At 35.7% G+C, this 17,170-nt stretch overlaps 1 protein-coding gene across 16 annotated transcripts in view; it reads right to left on the bottom strand.

The window, feature by feature from the left end:
• The window catches only part of LOC139137831 (kinesin-like protein KIF1A), a 668,091-nt gene that overhangs the window by 382,123 nt on the left and 268,798 nt on the right, over positions 1-17,170 (bottom strand). For all 16 annotated transcript variants that reach the window (XM_070706099.1, XM_070706106.1, XM_070706100.1 and 13 more), the window contains one exon: positions 6,783-6,851. In XM_070706099.1, the coding sequence (XP_070562200.1) occupies positions 6,783-6,851 (69 nt within the window). The remainder of the gene's footprint in view (positions 1-6,782; positions 6,852-17,170) is intronic.

Genomic DNA, 17,170 nt, shown 5'->3' with positions numbered 1-17,170 from the left:
TTGTAAAACAACATTATTCACATTTTTCAGTTTTTTTAATTACTGTATGCCATATGAAATGATGGACAAGTAGTCTTCACTGACTGGTTAATCTGACTGGCTGACATGTAAGTCAGCATCATGTTCAACAATAGTATACATGTATAGGATATAGGTAGCACAAGTTGAAGTGGTTCTTCAATGGAAACCTCACACTTTTGGTCAGAAACCTGTAAAATTCCTGAGGCCACAGGCCAAGTATTGTATACAAGCTGACCAAAAGTGTTAGATTTCAATCGTAAAACCAAAATAATACCGTCAATGACGCTGTACCTTCTCTAATGTGTGGCCAGGTTAGGTAATTGGTTGTTGGCATGGAGTTGTTGGTCAATGGTTGATGATGTAGGAGCATGAGGTGGGATATGGACCCAAAGAACCCAAAAGATGATTAAATATATCAATCAAGAAAATTCTAAGCTACAGTATAAACTGCCTAAAGATAGTTCAATGCGGAAAAAAGTTAAATAATTCAGAAATAAGAATTAACAGTTCAAAATAGTAATGACGCACTTCCCTGCTGACCTGAGTGTATGTGAAATACACAACCTGGCATCTGTAAATTAAATGTATACCAAGTGAACATTTTAAGTCACTTTTAACTGTTTTTAATGGAATTTCCAAAGAGTCCTATGGAAATGATAAAAAACGCTTATCTGGTCTTGTGTTTGTAAAACCTCATGGCTGATAATTGTCATAGTATTGAAAAAAAATTGAAAGTGAAGAAATTACTGTTTTTAATAGGCATATTTTCCTTGAAATACATGACCGTGTAAACATTATATGCAAAAAGTGTTTAAAAGTAAATTTCTTTTCAAAAAATAATTTAATCTGTGACCAAAGGATTATTATTCTTTGAGTTTACAAATTCAAACATTGCAATTTGTTCTATCATCTTGTGCAGTGCAAAATTTATAAAATGACTGAAAAAAAAATTGACAGAAACACAGTTTTTGTGAAGTAAAATTATGGGTTGACATCACGATAACTGTTAATCTGTTTGAAGTACTAATATACGATAATTTAAAAAAGAAAAGTTCATTCAGAAACGGTAACACATATTGTCAGCAATGTAGTGTTAATTATGACTTTACATCAAAATATGCCTTTTCCGGATACCAAATATATGTATTGATAATTGATACGTATAATTGTTCACACCAAGGATAATATGAGTAAAATTTTAGTTCAATTGATGTGTTACTTCTGGAGAAGAAGATTTTTAAAATTCTGGATTTTTGCAAAATCCTATATGGCGGCCAAACCACATGACTGATCAAAATGTTTTTTCAAACTTGAAAGAAATCACTCTACGGATGACCTGAGTAAAATTTCAGCTCAATCGGTGTGTTGGTTCTGGAGAAGAAGATTTTTAAAGATTAAATTGGTATTTTTCGAAAATCAAATTTGGCTGCCAAAGTCATGTGACTGCGCACAATTTTATTTCCAAATTCTGAAGACCTTAGGTCATTCTTGCTATGTAAAAGAATTGAAATTCACCAGAACCCTAGGTCATCAGGGGAAGCCATTTTTAGTTTTTTGGAAAATCCAATTTAACTGCCAGGTCATGTGACCAATGAAAATTTCAAGGGTCATGTGCACGAGTACTTATTGACACCCATTAGCCCTGCAAGTTTGAGAATAGACATCAAATCAGGTCCAATAATCGTTATCATTCAAGGTAAACTGTGAAATTTACCAGGTCCAAGGAACATATAGATGATGACAAAGGCAATGGGGCCATCTTGAACCACGAAATAGTGGTGGTAAAGAAGTTTCCATTCAGCCGTTTAAGATATCTAGGTCAACAAAGAAACGGCAGAAGAAGAGCAAAAAGAAAAGAAGGAAGACAAAGAGGAAATAGTAGAACTCCAGCAATAACAATAGGAGCCCAGCCAGTCGGCTTGGGCCCCTAAAGAAGAAGTGATCCTGAGCAATGGGCCAAGCCCCATAGGGCTTTGGCTCCTAAAATTTTAAAATTGCTCATCTCATTCAGACATGGCAATATATGTATGAGAACATATGTTGGGATTTAAAAACAATTTCAAATCAATACAGCAGACTATTTCTGCAATTTTTTCCATGAAAAAACTTCACAAAAATAGGAAATTGAAGATATTTCTCAGAAAATTTAAAACAAGCAATCTAACAACCAGCTCCTTCATGTTATGTAAAGAATAAGTCATCATTGATGACACAGTCCCCACTTGTTAATGGGTACTTTGATTACATGTCCTCAGACAGGATAGAGTCCTCTTCATTAATTAGGTTTGTGATAAAAATACTTTGATGCAGATGGCGCTCAATGGCCAAGAATGAGTTCCATGGTGATGAAAACATAAAACCAATGTAGGCAACCATCCCAAAGTTCATAAAATGAGTCAACTAGGAATTAATCAACAGGATGTTGCAAAATATTTTTGCATACAATCCTAACACTTAACAGATTATCACTGGTACCATATTTCATAAAGTTTGATGCAGTATTTACAACACTATGAGATCAACATCTGTATCAAGTTTCATCAAATTTGACGTTGTATTAATTTGTGGCTATATCGCTCTAATTAGGAAAGTTCATTACTTATGCAATTACAAATTAATTAAAATGACACTGATAAATGTCTTTTTCAATATCAAAGTAATGTGAGCTTAACATCTGTACAAAGTTTCATGAATTTGATGCAGTATTTCTTGACATATCAGCCTACTTACAAAACTTCAATAATTGACATGTTACTGCTACATGACGTGAAACAAATTGACGAGCATACATGTATGTATGAAATAGGTCGTTGTCCTTGTACCAACTTTGAATGATACTGGTGGAAATATGTCTGAGTTATGGCTCTGTACATTAGAAAATTGTAACAAAATCACCGCCATGCAGCGATATTTGATCTTACTGTTTAAAAAATCAACACGTATATGTATGACATAAGTCAATGTTCATGTACCAGCTTTGGATGAGATCAGTTGAGACTTGCCAGAGTTATACATAAGTCAATGTTCATGTACCATCTTTTCATGAGATCAGTTGAGACTTGCCTGCAGAGTTGTGGCTCTCGACATGAAACAACCATAACAAAATTGCTACCATGTGGCCATATTGGACCATCTCGTGAATCAATCCACATACATGTGCATAAATAAATCAATGTCCTTGTACCAACTTTGAATAAATTCGCTTGATACTTGTCTGAGTTATGGTTCCGGACATGAAAAAAATGTGATAAAAAATGGCCACAAGGCAGCCATATTGGATTGTATCACAAAACAAATCAATGTGCATATGCATGACATAGGTCAATGTCCTTGTACTAAGTCTGAATAAAATTGGTGAATAAAATCAGTTGAGACGTGCCCAAGTTTTGGCTGAGGACATGAAATAATTGTAACAAAATGGCTGCCATGCAGCCATATTGGATCATATCATAAAACAAATTGACCTACATATGTATGACATAGGTTAATGTCCTTGTACCAACTTTGAATAAAATCGATTGAGATATGCCTGAGTATTATGGTTCTGTGCATGAAAAAATCGTAACAAAATGGCCATACGGCAGCCATATTGGATCGTCGTATCACATAACAAATTTACATGCATATCTATGACATTAGCCAATCTCCTTGTACCAGCTTTGAATAAATTCGCTTGATACATGTCTGAGTATTATGGCTCTGTACATGAAAACATCGTAATAAAATGGCTGCCTAGCGGCCATATTGGATCGTATCACAAAACAAAATGACAAGCATATCTATGATATTGGTCAATGTCCTTGTACCAACTTTGAATAAAATCGGTTGAAACATGTCTAAGTTATGGATTTGTACATGAAAAAACTGTAGCAAAATGGCCGCATGGCAGCCATATTGGCTCATATCACAAAACAAAGTGACGTGTATATCTACCGGTATGACATTGGTCAATGTCCTTGTACCAACTTTGAATAAAATCGGTTGAGATATGCTTGAGTTATGGCTCTGTACATGAAAAAATTGAAATAAAATGGCCGCCAGACGGCCATATTGGATCGTATCACAAAACAAATTGACATGCATATCTCTGACATTGGTCAAAGTCCTTGTACCAACTTTGAATAAAATCGATTGAAACATGTCTGAGTATTATGGCTCTGTACATGAAAAAATTGTAATAAAATGGCCGCCAGGCGGCCATATTTGATGGTATTACAAAACAAATCGACATGCATATCTATGACATTGGTCAAAACAATGTCCTTGTACCAACTTTGAATAAAATCGGTCGCAACATGTCTGAGTTATGGCTCTGTCCATGAAAAAATTGTAATAAAATTGCCGCCTGGCGGCCATATTGGATCGTATCACAAAACAAATCGACGTGCATCTGTATGACATATAAAGTAATCCTTGTACCAAGTTTGAATGAAATCGCTCCCTGCATCTCTGAGATATCTGCGTGAACGGACAGACGGACGGACATGACCAAACCTATAAGTCCCCCCGGACAGTGTCCGTGGGGACTAATAACTTTTTGTGACATGTGTTGAACAATTGGAACATATTACATTAAGATCATCCATAGCAACATGTTTGTAAAATATTAAAGCCAGGAAAAGACACTTATTTTTTTATCCACTTGCCCTGGGCAAGTGAGGGATTTAAGTTCACTTGCCTGAATTGGAAAACCACTTGCCCAGTAAAATTATGTGGTTTGGAAAAAGCACAAGTAGTGAGTTTTTTATTTCACACACTTTACTTCAAAAACTTTATCATATTATTCATCAAACTTTATGATGTAGTGAAAAATGTGCTCACTATTCTCCCCAGACTTCCAAGAGTGCAGGACAGCTCATTAATATTCATGATCATTAATATTCATGAAAAAATCATAATATGTGCTTGTATGTTTACTTTCTTAGGGCTACAATAATGTACAAATAATAGTAGCCACTTCCACTTTTTTAGTTTGAACTGAATTATACAGAAAGAAAAAATCTTTAGAACTTATAAAGGAATGTTTTGAAGCTTCTGAAAAATAATGTACTTCTTTGTCATATTGTTTTTACACTGCGTATATCATCTCTCACCACAATGAAGTTTTCATACTATACCAGTATTCTGTTTTTCTGATGTCCTAGGTGGTCTTTTTAATGCTCATGGGCAGATTCAGTAACTTTAAATCAACAACTTCAGGGTTTCGGTGAATTTGCGATGTGTTTTAAAAGCTGAATTTCTCGATGTGAAATTCAGTCTGATTGCTTCTTAACAGTCATTTTAGAATGGGAAAATTCACAAACAGAGAGGTTGGTTGCCATGGACAAGTAACTTTGGGCTTATTGACTGGAGAAATAAGTTAGTGTTCATTGAAAATTCAAAGACTGGACCAGTTGACACCCGAAAGCTTGCTCGTGACCATACTAACTGTCATCTTTGCATGCAGTCTTTCCAGAATGCCACCCGTGAATGCCAGTGGCTGAACTGAACATTGAATTGTAGAGTACGTTTTAGTAAAAGTCCTACTTTTTGGTGCTAATTTTCGCTGCCTACCAGTAATTTTATTTTTATAGTGTTGTAAACATGCATATAAAACACAAAACCTTTGTGTGTGTCTCCTTTTTGATAGTACAGACATGTGACACCATAACCTTGTCTAGTGAGGGCAAGGAACTTTGTGGACGTACGCTCAACCAGTGTACGGTAATTAACCAATGGTTTTGTTGAAAACAATCATGCAATTTTGTGAAAATCTTTATGCTAGTTCTCACAATGACATAAAATGATTATTAGTTGTTGTTTAAGTCGGTGTTTCCACATCAGAAAATCGATCTCATGGATTTTATTTTTTAACTTGTCCCGTCGGGCAATTGGCATTGGCGTTTCACTTGCCCGAATTTGACTTTCACTTGCCCCGGGCAATCGGACAACCGTTAGTGTTTTTCCCTGAAAGCTGTAAGACAAATAGATTTTGAGAAACAAATGCTTTGACCAAAATTGGCAAAATTGCCCCAACATACAAAATTGCAGATTTCATCCCAATTTCAATATATCATACTGAGATAAACCCTAGGAACCTGTATGCAAAATATGAAAGCTAAGTGAGTGGTGTTAGAGAAACACATTTTTGACCAAAAACAATAAAATTTGCCCAAAAAATACAAAATTACAGATTTCATCAGAATTTTAATACTTTACACTTTGATTAAACTTATGAACCTGTATTCCATATATCAAAGCTGTCAGATGAGTACTTTGTTTTTTTCTGAAACAAAATTCTGATTTCTGAAACACTATGCTCAAGTTTATGCTCAGTGGAGCAAATTTGAATATGGCCCTTCCCAGGAGCCTAAATATCAACTTTGAAAGCTTTAAGACCAGTAATATAAGAGATGATGTTTAGGCCAATAGCAAGAATATTAGTCTAAACAATTTACATGTGTAAGTGTCAACTAAGAATGAGGTCACCCCGAGAAAGCTTCAAGCAAAATGTCGAACATATTGGATAAACTCTTTCTTTGAAGAACCTTTTTTGATAGTAGTAGAGTAGGTCTTAAGTCGCACATGCGTGAAATTGGAAGTTACAGGACCTGCAGCACAGAGAAGATATTTTGCTGAAATTTATGCAAATTTCATCTCTGTTTGCACAAATCCAAGTCAAGTCATCCTTGTGGACTTGATACTGAACTATGAAAGTTTCAGAGAAGTACAAACATGTTGCTGAAAGTGGAGATAATAAATAAAAACATTACTGCACATACCTTCTTCTTTAATTCTACACTTATTGCATTGGCTTCTTTCAAAAATATGGCATTACCCCATAAATCATCCTGCAAATAATAAAAGACAAAGTGCTTAAGACATATATATATATATATATATATATATATATATTGAAGAGTGCTTTAAGGTTTGCTATACAATTTCAAAACTTGCATATGATTGTATGCAAGTGGGTTTATATTTGCGTAAACTTTATCAAAAATGTGTACGTTGCTATGAAGTACCACAGAATTGGTATCTGAATTGAGTTTGATGGTCTTTTCTGTAAAACTTGGGGGCGGGGGGATTTTGCTGTTAATAATGCACATTCCATTTTGACTAAAACAAATAGCCCAAGGGCTTCAATATAAATGTCACTTAGCTGACTCATATCTGCCATAGCATAGGCACTTTTCATGCCATGATTCAGGATTTTAATATGTTCATTGAGCAGCCTAATGATTTCAAGTTCAAGGAAAATTTTGAATTACGTTATGCAGGGAGGACATACAATATGATGAAAAGCAAAATAAATATCATAAAAACTGAATATAAAATGATATGGAAATGTTGTGAGACAGTCATAAGTATCTGGTGTGTCCTAAAAGACAAATGTTAAAATTGGACAGCATCATCCTGACCACAGTTTCTCTGACCATAGAGTGTAGCTCCATGCTCTGACTGGTTTGTTTCCTTCTGATTTTCTGATAGTGATACAGTGGTAGTAGGTACAAAATATCTATAATATGCTGCTATTCACGATAGTTATTTAACATAGCTTGCATTTTTTCACAGTAGAACTCAGTTTTACATGTTAGATAAATTTCTCATAAACTGTAAATTCTGGCTTTGGGCAGCTCAAACGTAAAATGTTTTGATTATGATACGGGGTGACTTGCACACGTACACATATGTGCACTCTGCAGTCGATGTAATAACTTAGAGTCAACTATATTCAAGCATAGTGATGTTGACAATTACATGGATGCAAGTGCACGATTTCAAGTAGCCATGAGGAAATTCTGATGGTATTTTTGTGGAAATATAGGTAACAACAGTGTAACAAACAACATTACTTGTCGCATGGAGCTACACACGCGATTGTGCAATACCTTAGTCCAAGCTTAGTCAAGAGTATAGCCTTAAATGAGCCACAAAAATCCGACTACACTTCTGAAAATACACGACGGCGAAGAGATGCACACACCACACCTTACGATTCGTACTCGTTGTGACTCAGAAAGTTCGTGATCCTGTTCCTTGTAAGATTTTGACACAAATCATATTACCAGGTAAAGATACTCCTAAAAAAGACAAACTTTAATGTAGGTCGTTTAAACAAGTTTAGTCATATTTAGGCAAGCCAACGACAAAAACGAGCAGACGATGTAAATACCTTTGAAATGATTTATTCGTATATTGCAACAAACTGTACACATACAAGTTACGAAGCTGTACTCACTTCAAATTTTCCCTAATCTGCTCACAAAATCCTTTCTGAGATGATAAATTCGGCATATGGGACGTGTAAGGAAGGGCATGAATAATTCTTGAAGATGAACTGACTGGCACATCTACTATTAAATGTAAATCCACATTGCATTCGTACGTAGAGGCCGTATATCTGCAGATTTACCTCCGGGAGTTGCGCGAGGTCTAATTTGACCGGATTTTTGGTGGGCCTCGTAACTTTCATGAAGGGCTGTGAGTATTTTTCAGAGTTGAAAAACTACTCTCTTTACACACTCCAGCCTATGTTTCACATTTAATGCGGAACTTCACACAAATATTAGCATCCTTCAAATTATAGAAACCAGGATTGACATCTTTATAATTAAACTGTTTGATGTGAAATTTTACCACAACCACCAAGTGAAGTGGAATGGCCCACAAGCGGAATAATATCAACAAGTGAAACGGTTACCATCACTCCTTCGTAACCAACTTTCTACATATGAGTACAGCGCGAATAATGAATGAACAAGGGCATATTTCTATCGATTTCGAATCAAATATCGGAATGTAGCCGGAGAAATGATCATAACCAATGTATGCATGAATGATAAGAGGTTATTATACATAATGTGTCCGCATTTTGGACACATCACTCGAATACAACGCGATATCGAACAAACTGCGTGTTTGCGTTTTCCTGGCCATACGTAAAGCTCTGTTGTTTGTCCTTAGGTGAAGGTTAAAATGCCAAGCTTCACTGAAGCTTACACTGGCATGCACATAAGAATGGACAGTGAAATTGATCTAAATGTTGCCACACTTGTGTAATTGGTGTGTAAAGTTGTTCCAAAACTTGCCTCAAAAGTTGCACTGACATGTTATAACTGCGGTGAAAATCAGAGAGCTTTTATGGACCTATAATAAACACACACCAGGGAGTACACTTTGAAGTGCAGTTCACATACACAGACTCATATTACATTCTTTATAAGCTGCTTTGAGTTACATTGTATCACAGCCAAGTCAGAGTCTAGTTGTCATTAGACTCTTGTTGCCTTTGCATTGTAGAAGTTCTTTGGCAGAAAAAATATGACTTACAGGAAAAGAGGTGTACATACGCCAGAAGTAATAAGTGAGAAAGTTGTCGAAATATACAGGGATAGAAAGTCAGGAAATCTTTACCCTACACACACAGACACTTATCAGTGTCTACTTTATTGCTTTATCTCAACAATTACAGCAGAAGCCTACTGTGAAACAACACTATCATCTGTCTGTTGTTTGCCACAACTCAACTAAAGTTACCGATCCTGTAGTAAATTTTAAAACAACTTTACAAACCAATTACACAAGTGTGATAACATTTAGATCAATTTCACTGTCTATTCTTATCTGCATACGACAGTAAAGGTCTGGTGAAATGGTCCCGTTCGTGTGACTGAATATCTTCCAGGGAGTCAATACTATTACACTCGCAACAGAATTGCAACCTAAAAGTACGTGCAAGTGTTAATTTTTTTGATATTTCTATGCGCGGCTTTCATGGGGTCATTTTGCGACACTCAGGTCACGCCCATAGCGGGGATAATGGTTGGCCGTCTGTGACGTCACAGGTGTGTTCATTTACATCGAATAGTACACTGTTCGCGCTGCCCATTTGCTACGTTCGCCAATGCGAATCGAACTCCGAAGTGGCAAAAAAAAATCGATCCTAATTCGCCACAGCGGCGAAAGTGATTTTTGTTTAAAAAATATGGTAAAATAAAGAAAAAACGTGGGTTTTTTAGTCTTTTGTTTAATCTGCGCTTCTCTTTCGGCGATTCGCAAAAACTGTGTCTCCTTCCGTATTTTATTGCGTTTTTTCCGTTGTACGTATTTGCAATCGAGTCAAGTCTCGCGAGAGATTTGACGTCATTAAGTCTAGTGGTGTACAGCATGCATAAATGGCTCTCGCGAGAAGTGAAACTTAGACACACGCAATCGAGCCCTCGCGATAAATTTGACGTCATTTTGTCTACTGTACAGCGGGCATAGGAACGCTCGCTCGCAAGAATTGAAACTTTTGCTATACATAGCAGACATACGCATTTTAATCGAGGCAACAAGGTTCGGTGTTGCAGTTGATTTACATTGTGGTCTAGATGTTCTGTGTTGTGCATTTTAATCACGGTCTTCCACATGTTGCGGTCGATTTGCATCGCGGTCCTCGTGGTCCGGTATTCCCCGTTGTTCTTCAATTTAATTGCCGTCCCAACGACGCGTTCCGCGTTGCTGTCAATTTGTATCATGGAGGACTCTACCTGCACGATTTGTATCGCGATCTCTACGTTCTGTGTTGTTGTTCGTTTTAATGGTAGTCTCAACATTCAGTGTTGCTGTTCATGCAGCTGATTTGCATCGTGGTCCCAACCTTCAGTGTTGTGGTTGTAGTGCATTTTAATCACGGTCCCATTTACGTTTTAAGTTACTGTCGATTTGCATTGCGGTCCCGACGTTCCTTGTTGTAGACAAGTGCATTTTAATGGCAGTCACAACGTTCAGTGTTGGTGTTCATGCTGTTGATTTGCTTTGCGGTCCCAACCTTCTGTGTAGCGAGTAGCGAGGCAGGCTCAGCTGAGGGACCGTGACCGATCGTACGAACCAGCAGAGACAATTTATACCAATTTCAAAGCTGTTAGACCAGTACTTTTTGAGAAACACATTTTTTGACCAAAAATGGAAAAAAATTGCCCAAAAATTCAAAATTGCAGATTTCATCATAATTTCAATAAATATCGTTTAGTTTATTTATAGAAACCTGTATACCAAATTTCAAAGCTATAAGATGAGTGGTTTTGGAAATACACATTTTTTGACCAAAAATTGCAAAAATTGCCCCCAAAATACAAAATTACAGATTTCATCAGAAATTCAATACATATTACTTAGCTCATCTGTAGAAACCTGCATACCAGACTTCAAAGCTATCAGACCAGCACTTTTTGAGGAACACATTTTTTGACCAAAAATGGCAAATATTGCCCCAAAATTAAAAACATAGGGCCAAAGTCCCTGAAGCTACTATAGACATGGATACAAAATTAAGTATTTCCTGACTGTATGAAATTATCTCACTAAGGTCATCCTAGGGACACGTAAACCAAATATTAAAGCTGTCTGACCGGCGGTTTTGAAAAAACAAGCGACTCAACAGTTGAAAGAGCTCTGCTGTGTTATGTAGAGAATAACCTTTTGTGACACATGTATTGATGAAGAAGGTGGATATCTTTGATAGCTCATTTCAGGATGGCCTGACCAATCAAAGTGAGACTTGAGTGGACACCGTGGGTCATCAGTATGTATTAGGGAGATGGTGCAGTGGCAAAGAATGTGAAATTTTACTAAACTTGAATAGAATAGCATAGTCACGCGACAGTGTAATCATCCCATAACTTATAGCACGATATAGACAATTGTCATCACCTCTGATTGAGACAATCTCATATTGGCTTTTTGGGGAAGACCTTCGGCTCTCCATGTATAATGTCTTTGCAAGGTTTGATGCTTTTTGACTTTTCTTTTTTGTTTTCATATTTGTCAGTGTATTTCTAAAATGTCAAGTTCAATTAAATATATAATGCACATAAATATTAAATGTTTATTGTCAATGCCTTCACTATCAATGATAGTTCAAAATACTTGCATAGGTGAACTATGAAAAGCTCACTATTTCTAGAAAGTATTCAGAAGGTACTGTAATTGGATATTTCAGAAGAGTACTTTCAGAATGTGCTTTGGAATACAATTCAGAATAACATTCAGACACTCACTATGTGAGATAATATTCTGTATATTCCAGAACAGTACTTTCAGAATGTGCTCTGGAATACAATTCAGAATAATATTCAGACACTCACTATGTGAGATAATATTCTGTATATTCTAGAACTAACAAGCTCTGCTTGTTAGTATGTATTGTCAATGTCACTGTTGGATGTTGTTGTCAAATGTCTGTGTACTAAGTGTGTGTATTCTGATTTATTTTGACTCTTTTTTTAATTAGCAGCTGCAGTAAAGACACAGTGAATACCAGTACTGCAAAAGAAAGAAAAATATGTCAGAGATAAGTTGTCTAGCTAGGATTCACTAAAATGATTTAAATTTCATATTAAATATTTTGATTTTACATTCAATGCACATTATGTATTTCCTCTGCGAACAACATTCTCCCAATAGCCACTGTAAAACTGAAATCAGATTGGATTCTTGATCAGTGTCATTATTCTAATTCAGCACAGATTTGTGCAATTCTGACATATAAATCCAATAGGAAACTAATACACCATTATCAGTTGATGTTTCAATTGCAGCTGGACTGCACAAAATTTACAATCTTTGTACAAAGTACGAACTATGTTATCATCACCACAAATATATGCATTAGAAATATCATCAGAATAATTTGCAAATTGTTCAGAAATTTTAGAACACTGCTAAACAAATATGGACTAAAGAAATAAAAAAATACACACTAAAGATGGGCTAAATTATTGAAATGAAATAACATACCAGTAATAAATATGCATATGTTGAAACAAACTGTGGACTACACTTCATTTGTCAACATTTTAAACTGAAATGTTTAGCCATAATTTGAACGCCACACTATGACACAGAGGGTTAATTTTAAAATTCGTTTTACAACCGAATGAAATTCATCGACCGTCATATCTTGAACACAGAAATGCCTTGCTATATTGTGAATATTTCCGGTGGCGATAGCCCACTGTCCGTGCACCGCCGTACAATGGTCGGAAAGAAAAATGCGCCAGTTACATTTTGCAAAACATGGGTTATAAACGTTTGATAATTGTTGTTTATTTAGAAGTGTTAAATGTCTTTTGGCAAGTTTCACGATATCAGTGAAAATACAAGATATAGTAATTTACTAAAGTTAAACCAGGAGGGTCATTTGTTTTCAGACTCGGTATGCTAAAATGAAAATATATCCTAGTTTGAACCATGTAAACACCACATTTCGCTTACTCCGCTGTGTCCGTGACGGCACAACCTTACAGGGGCCCCCAACTCGTACTCCACAAATGTTACGATGCCCAAAAACAACCAAAAATTCTCACAAATCGGGGTTGAACTTTCAGTTTCCACTACAAGAATCATTTCAATCAAAGTGTGGTAGAAATCAGGGGAACGGTTGTTTTTAATGCACGCTCAAGCCCTAATTGTAAAACAATGGCGTCGTCATCACGCGACTAACATTTTTTGAATGAACTCAGTGAATATTGAAAACACGATTACAGTCGATCCCTCGTAAATTTAGATACTCTTTTTAAACTAGACCATAATTAGGGCCCATACTGTATACTCGATGTGTGGTGAGATGTTGCCACACGTTTTGACACGACTTATCAGTGACGTACTTTGGATAACCTTCGAGGCCGTTTCTTTCCGCACACAGCTTCTCACCTCTCATTCACTCACAGATATTATCGGTACACGCAAAGTTAACACATGCTCTAAATACGGATACAAAAATAAACCTCTTACCGAATGTCGTACTGGCTCCACTGGTGTGACTGTAGATAGACGTAGCAGGAACTAAATCTCGTAGTGACACACAGAAAGTATGGCTGCTCGATGCATGAGAGCTATGTTGAAAGGCCTTAACGATGCTGAAGTTGGACTCAGTTTTGGATTCGGTTTCGGATTCTATTTCGGATTCGGTTTCAGTTCGAATAACAGAGAATAGTTTTATTTCCAGCTTATGTTATTATTTTTTCGAAGGATATGATAGCTACTGATACACAAGGAGATATTTTAACTAGATCACCCTACTCAGTAGCATGTATTTCATGACATAAATGTTTCGCACATAATCATAATTTATACAGTTTAAAAAACAAAACACTTTAGGCAGTAGAGTAAGAAACTATAGTGCATGAATACACCAGACAAAACTGCTGAAAAATTAGTCAGAAGTTACAACTTTTGAGCAATTATGGGCATTATGCAGTTTGGACTATTCAAGCTAACAGTACTTCGCACAATACAATGAAATGCATTCAATGCAATCTTTATTATACAACATATTAACTGATAGTTTAGTCCAGGAGTTTAGTATGGTACATTCAAAATGAAATCTATGGAGAACAACATCAATCAAAACATCAAAGTATTACAGCACATTAGCATCATACCATGTGACACACATTGTGACATATAAATACAAATATTTTTGTAAATGTCATTTTCCTTGCTTGACTCTTCCTTTCAATTTCAAATTAAAGTGCTTTGAAGTTTTCTGTAATTTCTATTTTTTGACTATTTTAATTGTGAACATTCGCACACAATTTATACTTTACAAGTCATCGTTGATGACACAGTCCCCGCTTGCTAATGGGTACTTTGATTACAGGTCCTGTGATAAAAATACTTTGATACAGATGGCACTCAATGGCCAAGAATGAGTTCCATTGTGATGAAAAACATAAAACCAATGTAGGCCACTATCCTAAGGGTCCTTAAATGAGTCAACTGGGAATTAGTTGACAGGATGTTGCAAAACATTTTTTCATACTATCCTGACACTAAAAGATTATCACCGGTACCATATTTCATAAAGTTTAATGCAGTATTTACAACACTATGAGATCAACATCTGTATCAAGTTTCATCAAATTTGACATTGTATTTGTGGATATATCACTCTAATTAGGAAAGTTCATTACATATGCAATTACAAATTAATTAAAATGACACTGATAAATGTCTTTTTCACTGTTGAAGCAATGTGAGCTTAACATCTGTACAAAGTTTCATGAAATTTGATGCAGTATTTCTTGACATATCAGCCTAATTATGAAACTTCAATAATTGACATGATACTGCTACATGACGTGAAACAAATTGACGAGCATGTATGAAATATGTCAATGTCCTTGTACTAACTTTGAATGATACTGGTGGAAATATATCTGAGTTATGGCTCAGTATGAGAAAATTGTAATAAAATCGCCGCCACGCAGCGATATTTGATCTTACCGTTTAAAAAATCAACATGTATATGTATGACATAATTCAATGTCCAGTTACAAACTTTGAATAAAATCAGTTAAGACTTGCCAGAGTTATGGCTCTTGACATGAAAAAAAAACATAACAAAATTGCCACCATGTGGTCATATCGGACCTTATCGAGAAACAAATCAAAGTACATATTTATATCAAAGTACATATGTATACTATAAGTCAATGTCCTTGTACCAACTTTGAATAAATTTGCTTGATACATGTCTGAGTTATGGTTCAGGACATGAGAAATCATAAAAAGAACGGCCACAAGGCGGCCATATTGGATCGTATCACAAAACAAATCAATGTGTATATGTATGACATAGGTCAATGTCCTTGTACCAACTTTGAATAAAATCAGTTGAGATATGCCTGAATTATGGCTCTGTACACGAAAAAATCATAACAAAATGGCTGCACAGCAGCCATATTGGATCATATCACAAAACAAATTGACATGCATATCTATGATATTGATCCATGTCCTTGTACCAACTTTGAATAAAATCGGTTGAAACATGTCTGAGTTATGGCGCTGTACATGAAAAAAATCGTAATAAAATGGCCGCCTGGAGGCCATATTGGATTGTATCACAAAACAAATCAACATGCATATATATGACATAGGTCAATGTCCTTGTACCAACTTTGAATAAAATCAGTTGAGATATGCCTGAGTTATGGCTCTGTACATGAAAAAATCAAAACAAAATGGCCGCCTGGCGGCCATATTGGATCGTATCACAAAAAAAATCAATGTGCATATGTATGACATTGGTCATTGTCCTCGTACCAACTTTGAATAAAATCGGTTGAAACTTGCCTGAGTTATGGCTCTGTACATGAAAAAATCGTAATAAAATGGCCGCCTGGCGGCCATATTGGATCATATCACAAAACAAATTGACGTGCATATCTATTACATTGGTCAATGTCCTTGTACCAACTGTGAATAAAATCGGTTGAAACATGTCTGAGTTATGGCTCCGTACATGAAAAAATTGTAATAAAATGGCCGTCTGACGGCCATATTGGATCGTATCGCAAAATAAATCGATGTGCATCACAACACTGAAGGTTGGGACCACGATGCAAATCAGCTGCATATTTGTACAAATATTCTTTTTAAAAGTTTAACCAGAAAATATATACATCTGTTGTAGAAAATAAGGTGAATGTATCAGGATTTTACCCAGCTTTGCATGATTTCCTGCAAAATGATTTGTTACAAAAAAAAAAGAATTTTTCATTTTTTTCTCCCCATGAGCTTATGATTCCTCTAGTTTACAGATTTTCCCTTTAGTACATTTAAATTATTTTTTACTGCAATTGTTGAATTAATAGTATTTGCAGCAAATTTTGCTCATTTTTTGTTAGTTTTCTAGTCATTTTTGTAGTATGGTAAAAGCGTCATGGACACTACACATTAAGGAATATGTGTGTGAAACAAACTACTGTTTAATATAACCAGTAAACCTGTAAAAACAGTAAAATTATGAATCATAAGCTCATGGGAGGGGAATGAAAGAATTGATTACAAACAAATCAAAAACATATTATTAAGGAAGTTTGACATAAAGAATATTTTTAGTACTGGTATTTTTCAATAACCAGAAAATTTTATCAGAAATACAATACAGAATGCAAAAATTCTTGAAGGGTTGGAAGCAGTGGCCGACTGGGTTTGTGTGAGGCCTAGCAGCTAGGCGATGTTGCCGTGAGTGTGTGGGGGTTCGAATCGCGTTTGGGTTATAGTAAAATTTATATTTGAGATAACTGGTATGAAGACAATGATAACTGGTATGTAGAAAATGCTATACTATGCAAAACTGTCCTAGTAACACTATAAAGTGAACAATAAATGA

The sequence above is a fragment of the Ptychodera flava genome, chromosome 7 (assembly GCF_041260155.1).
Source record: "Ptychodera flava strain L36383 chromosome 7, AS_Pfla_20210202, whole genome shotgun sequence".
In the NCBI taxonomy this organism is placed as follows: Eukaryota; Metazoa; Hemichordata; class Enteropneusta; family Ptychoderidae; genus Ptychodera; species Ptychodera flava.
This window is presented reverse-complemented; position numbering and strand designations above follow the sequence as displayed.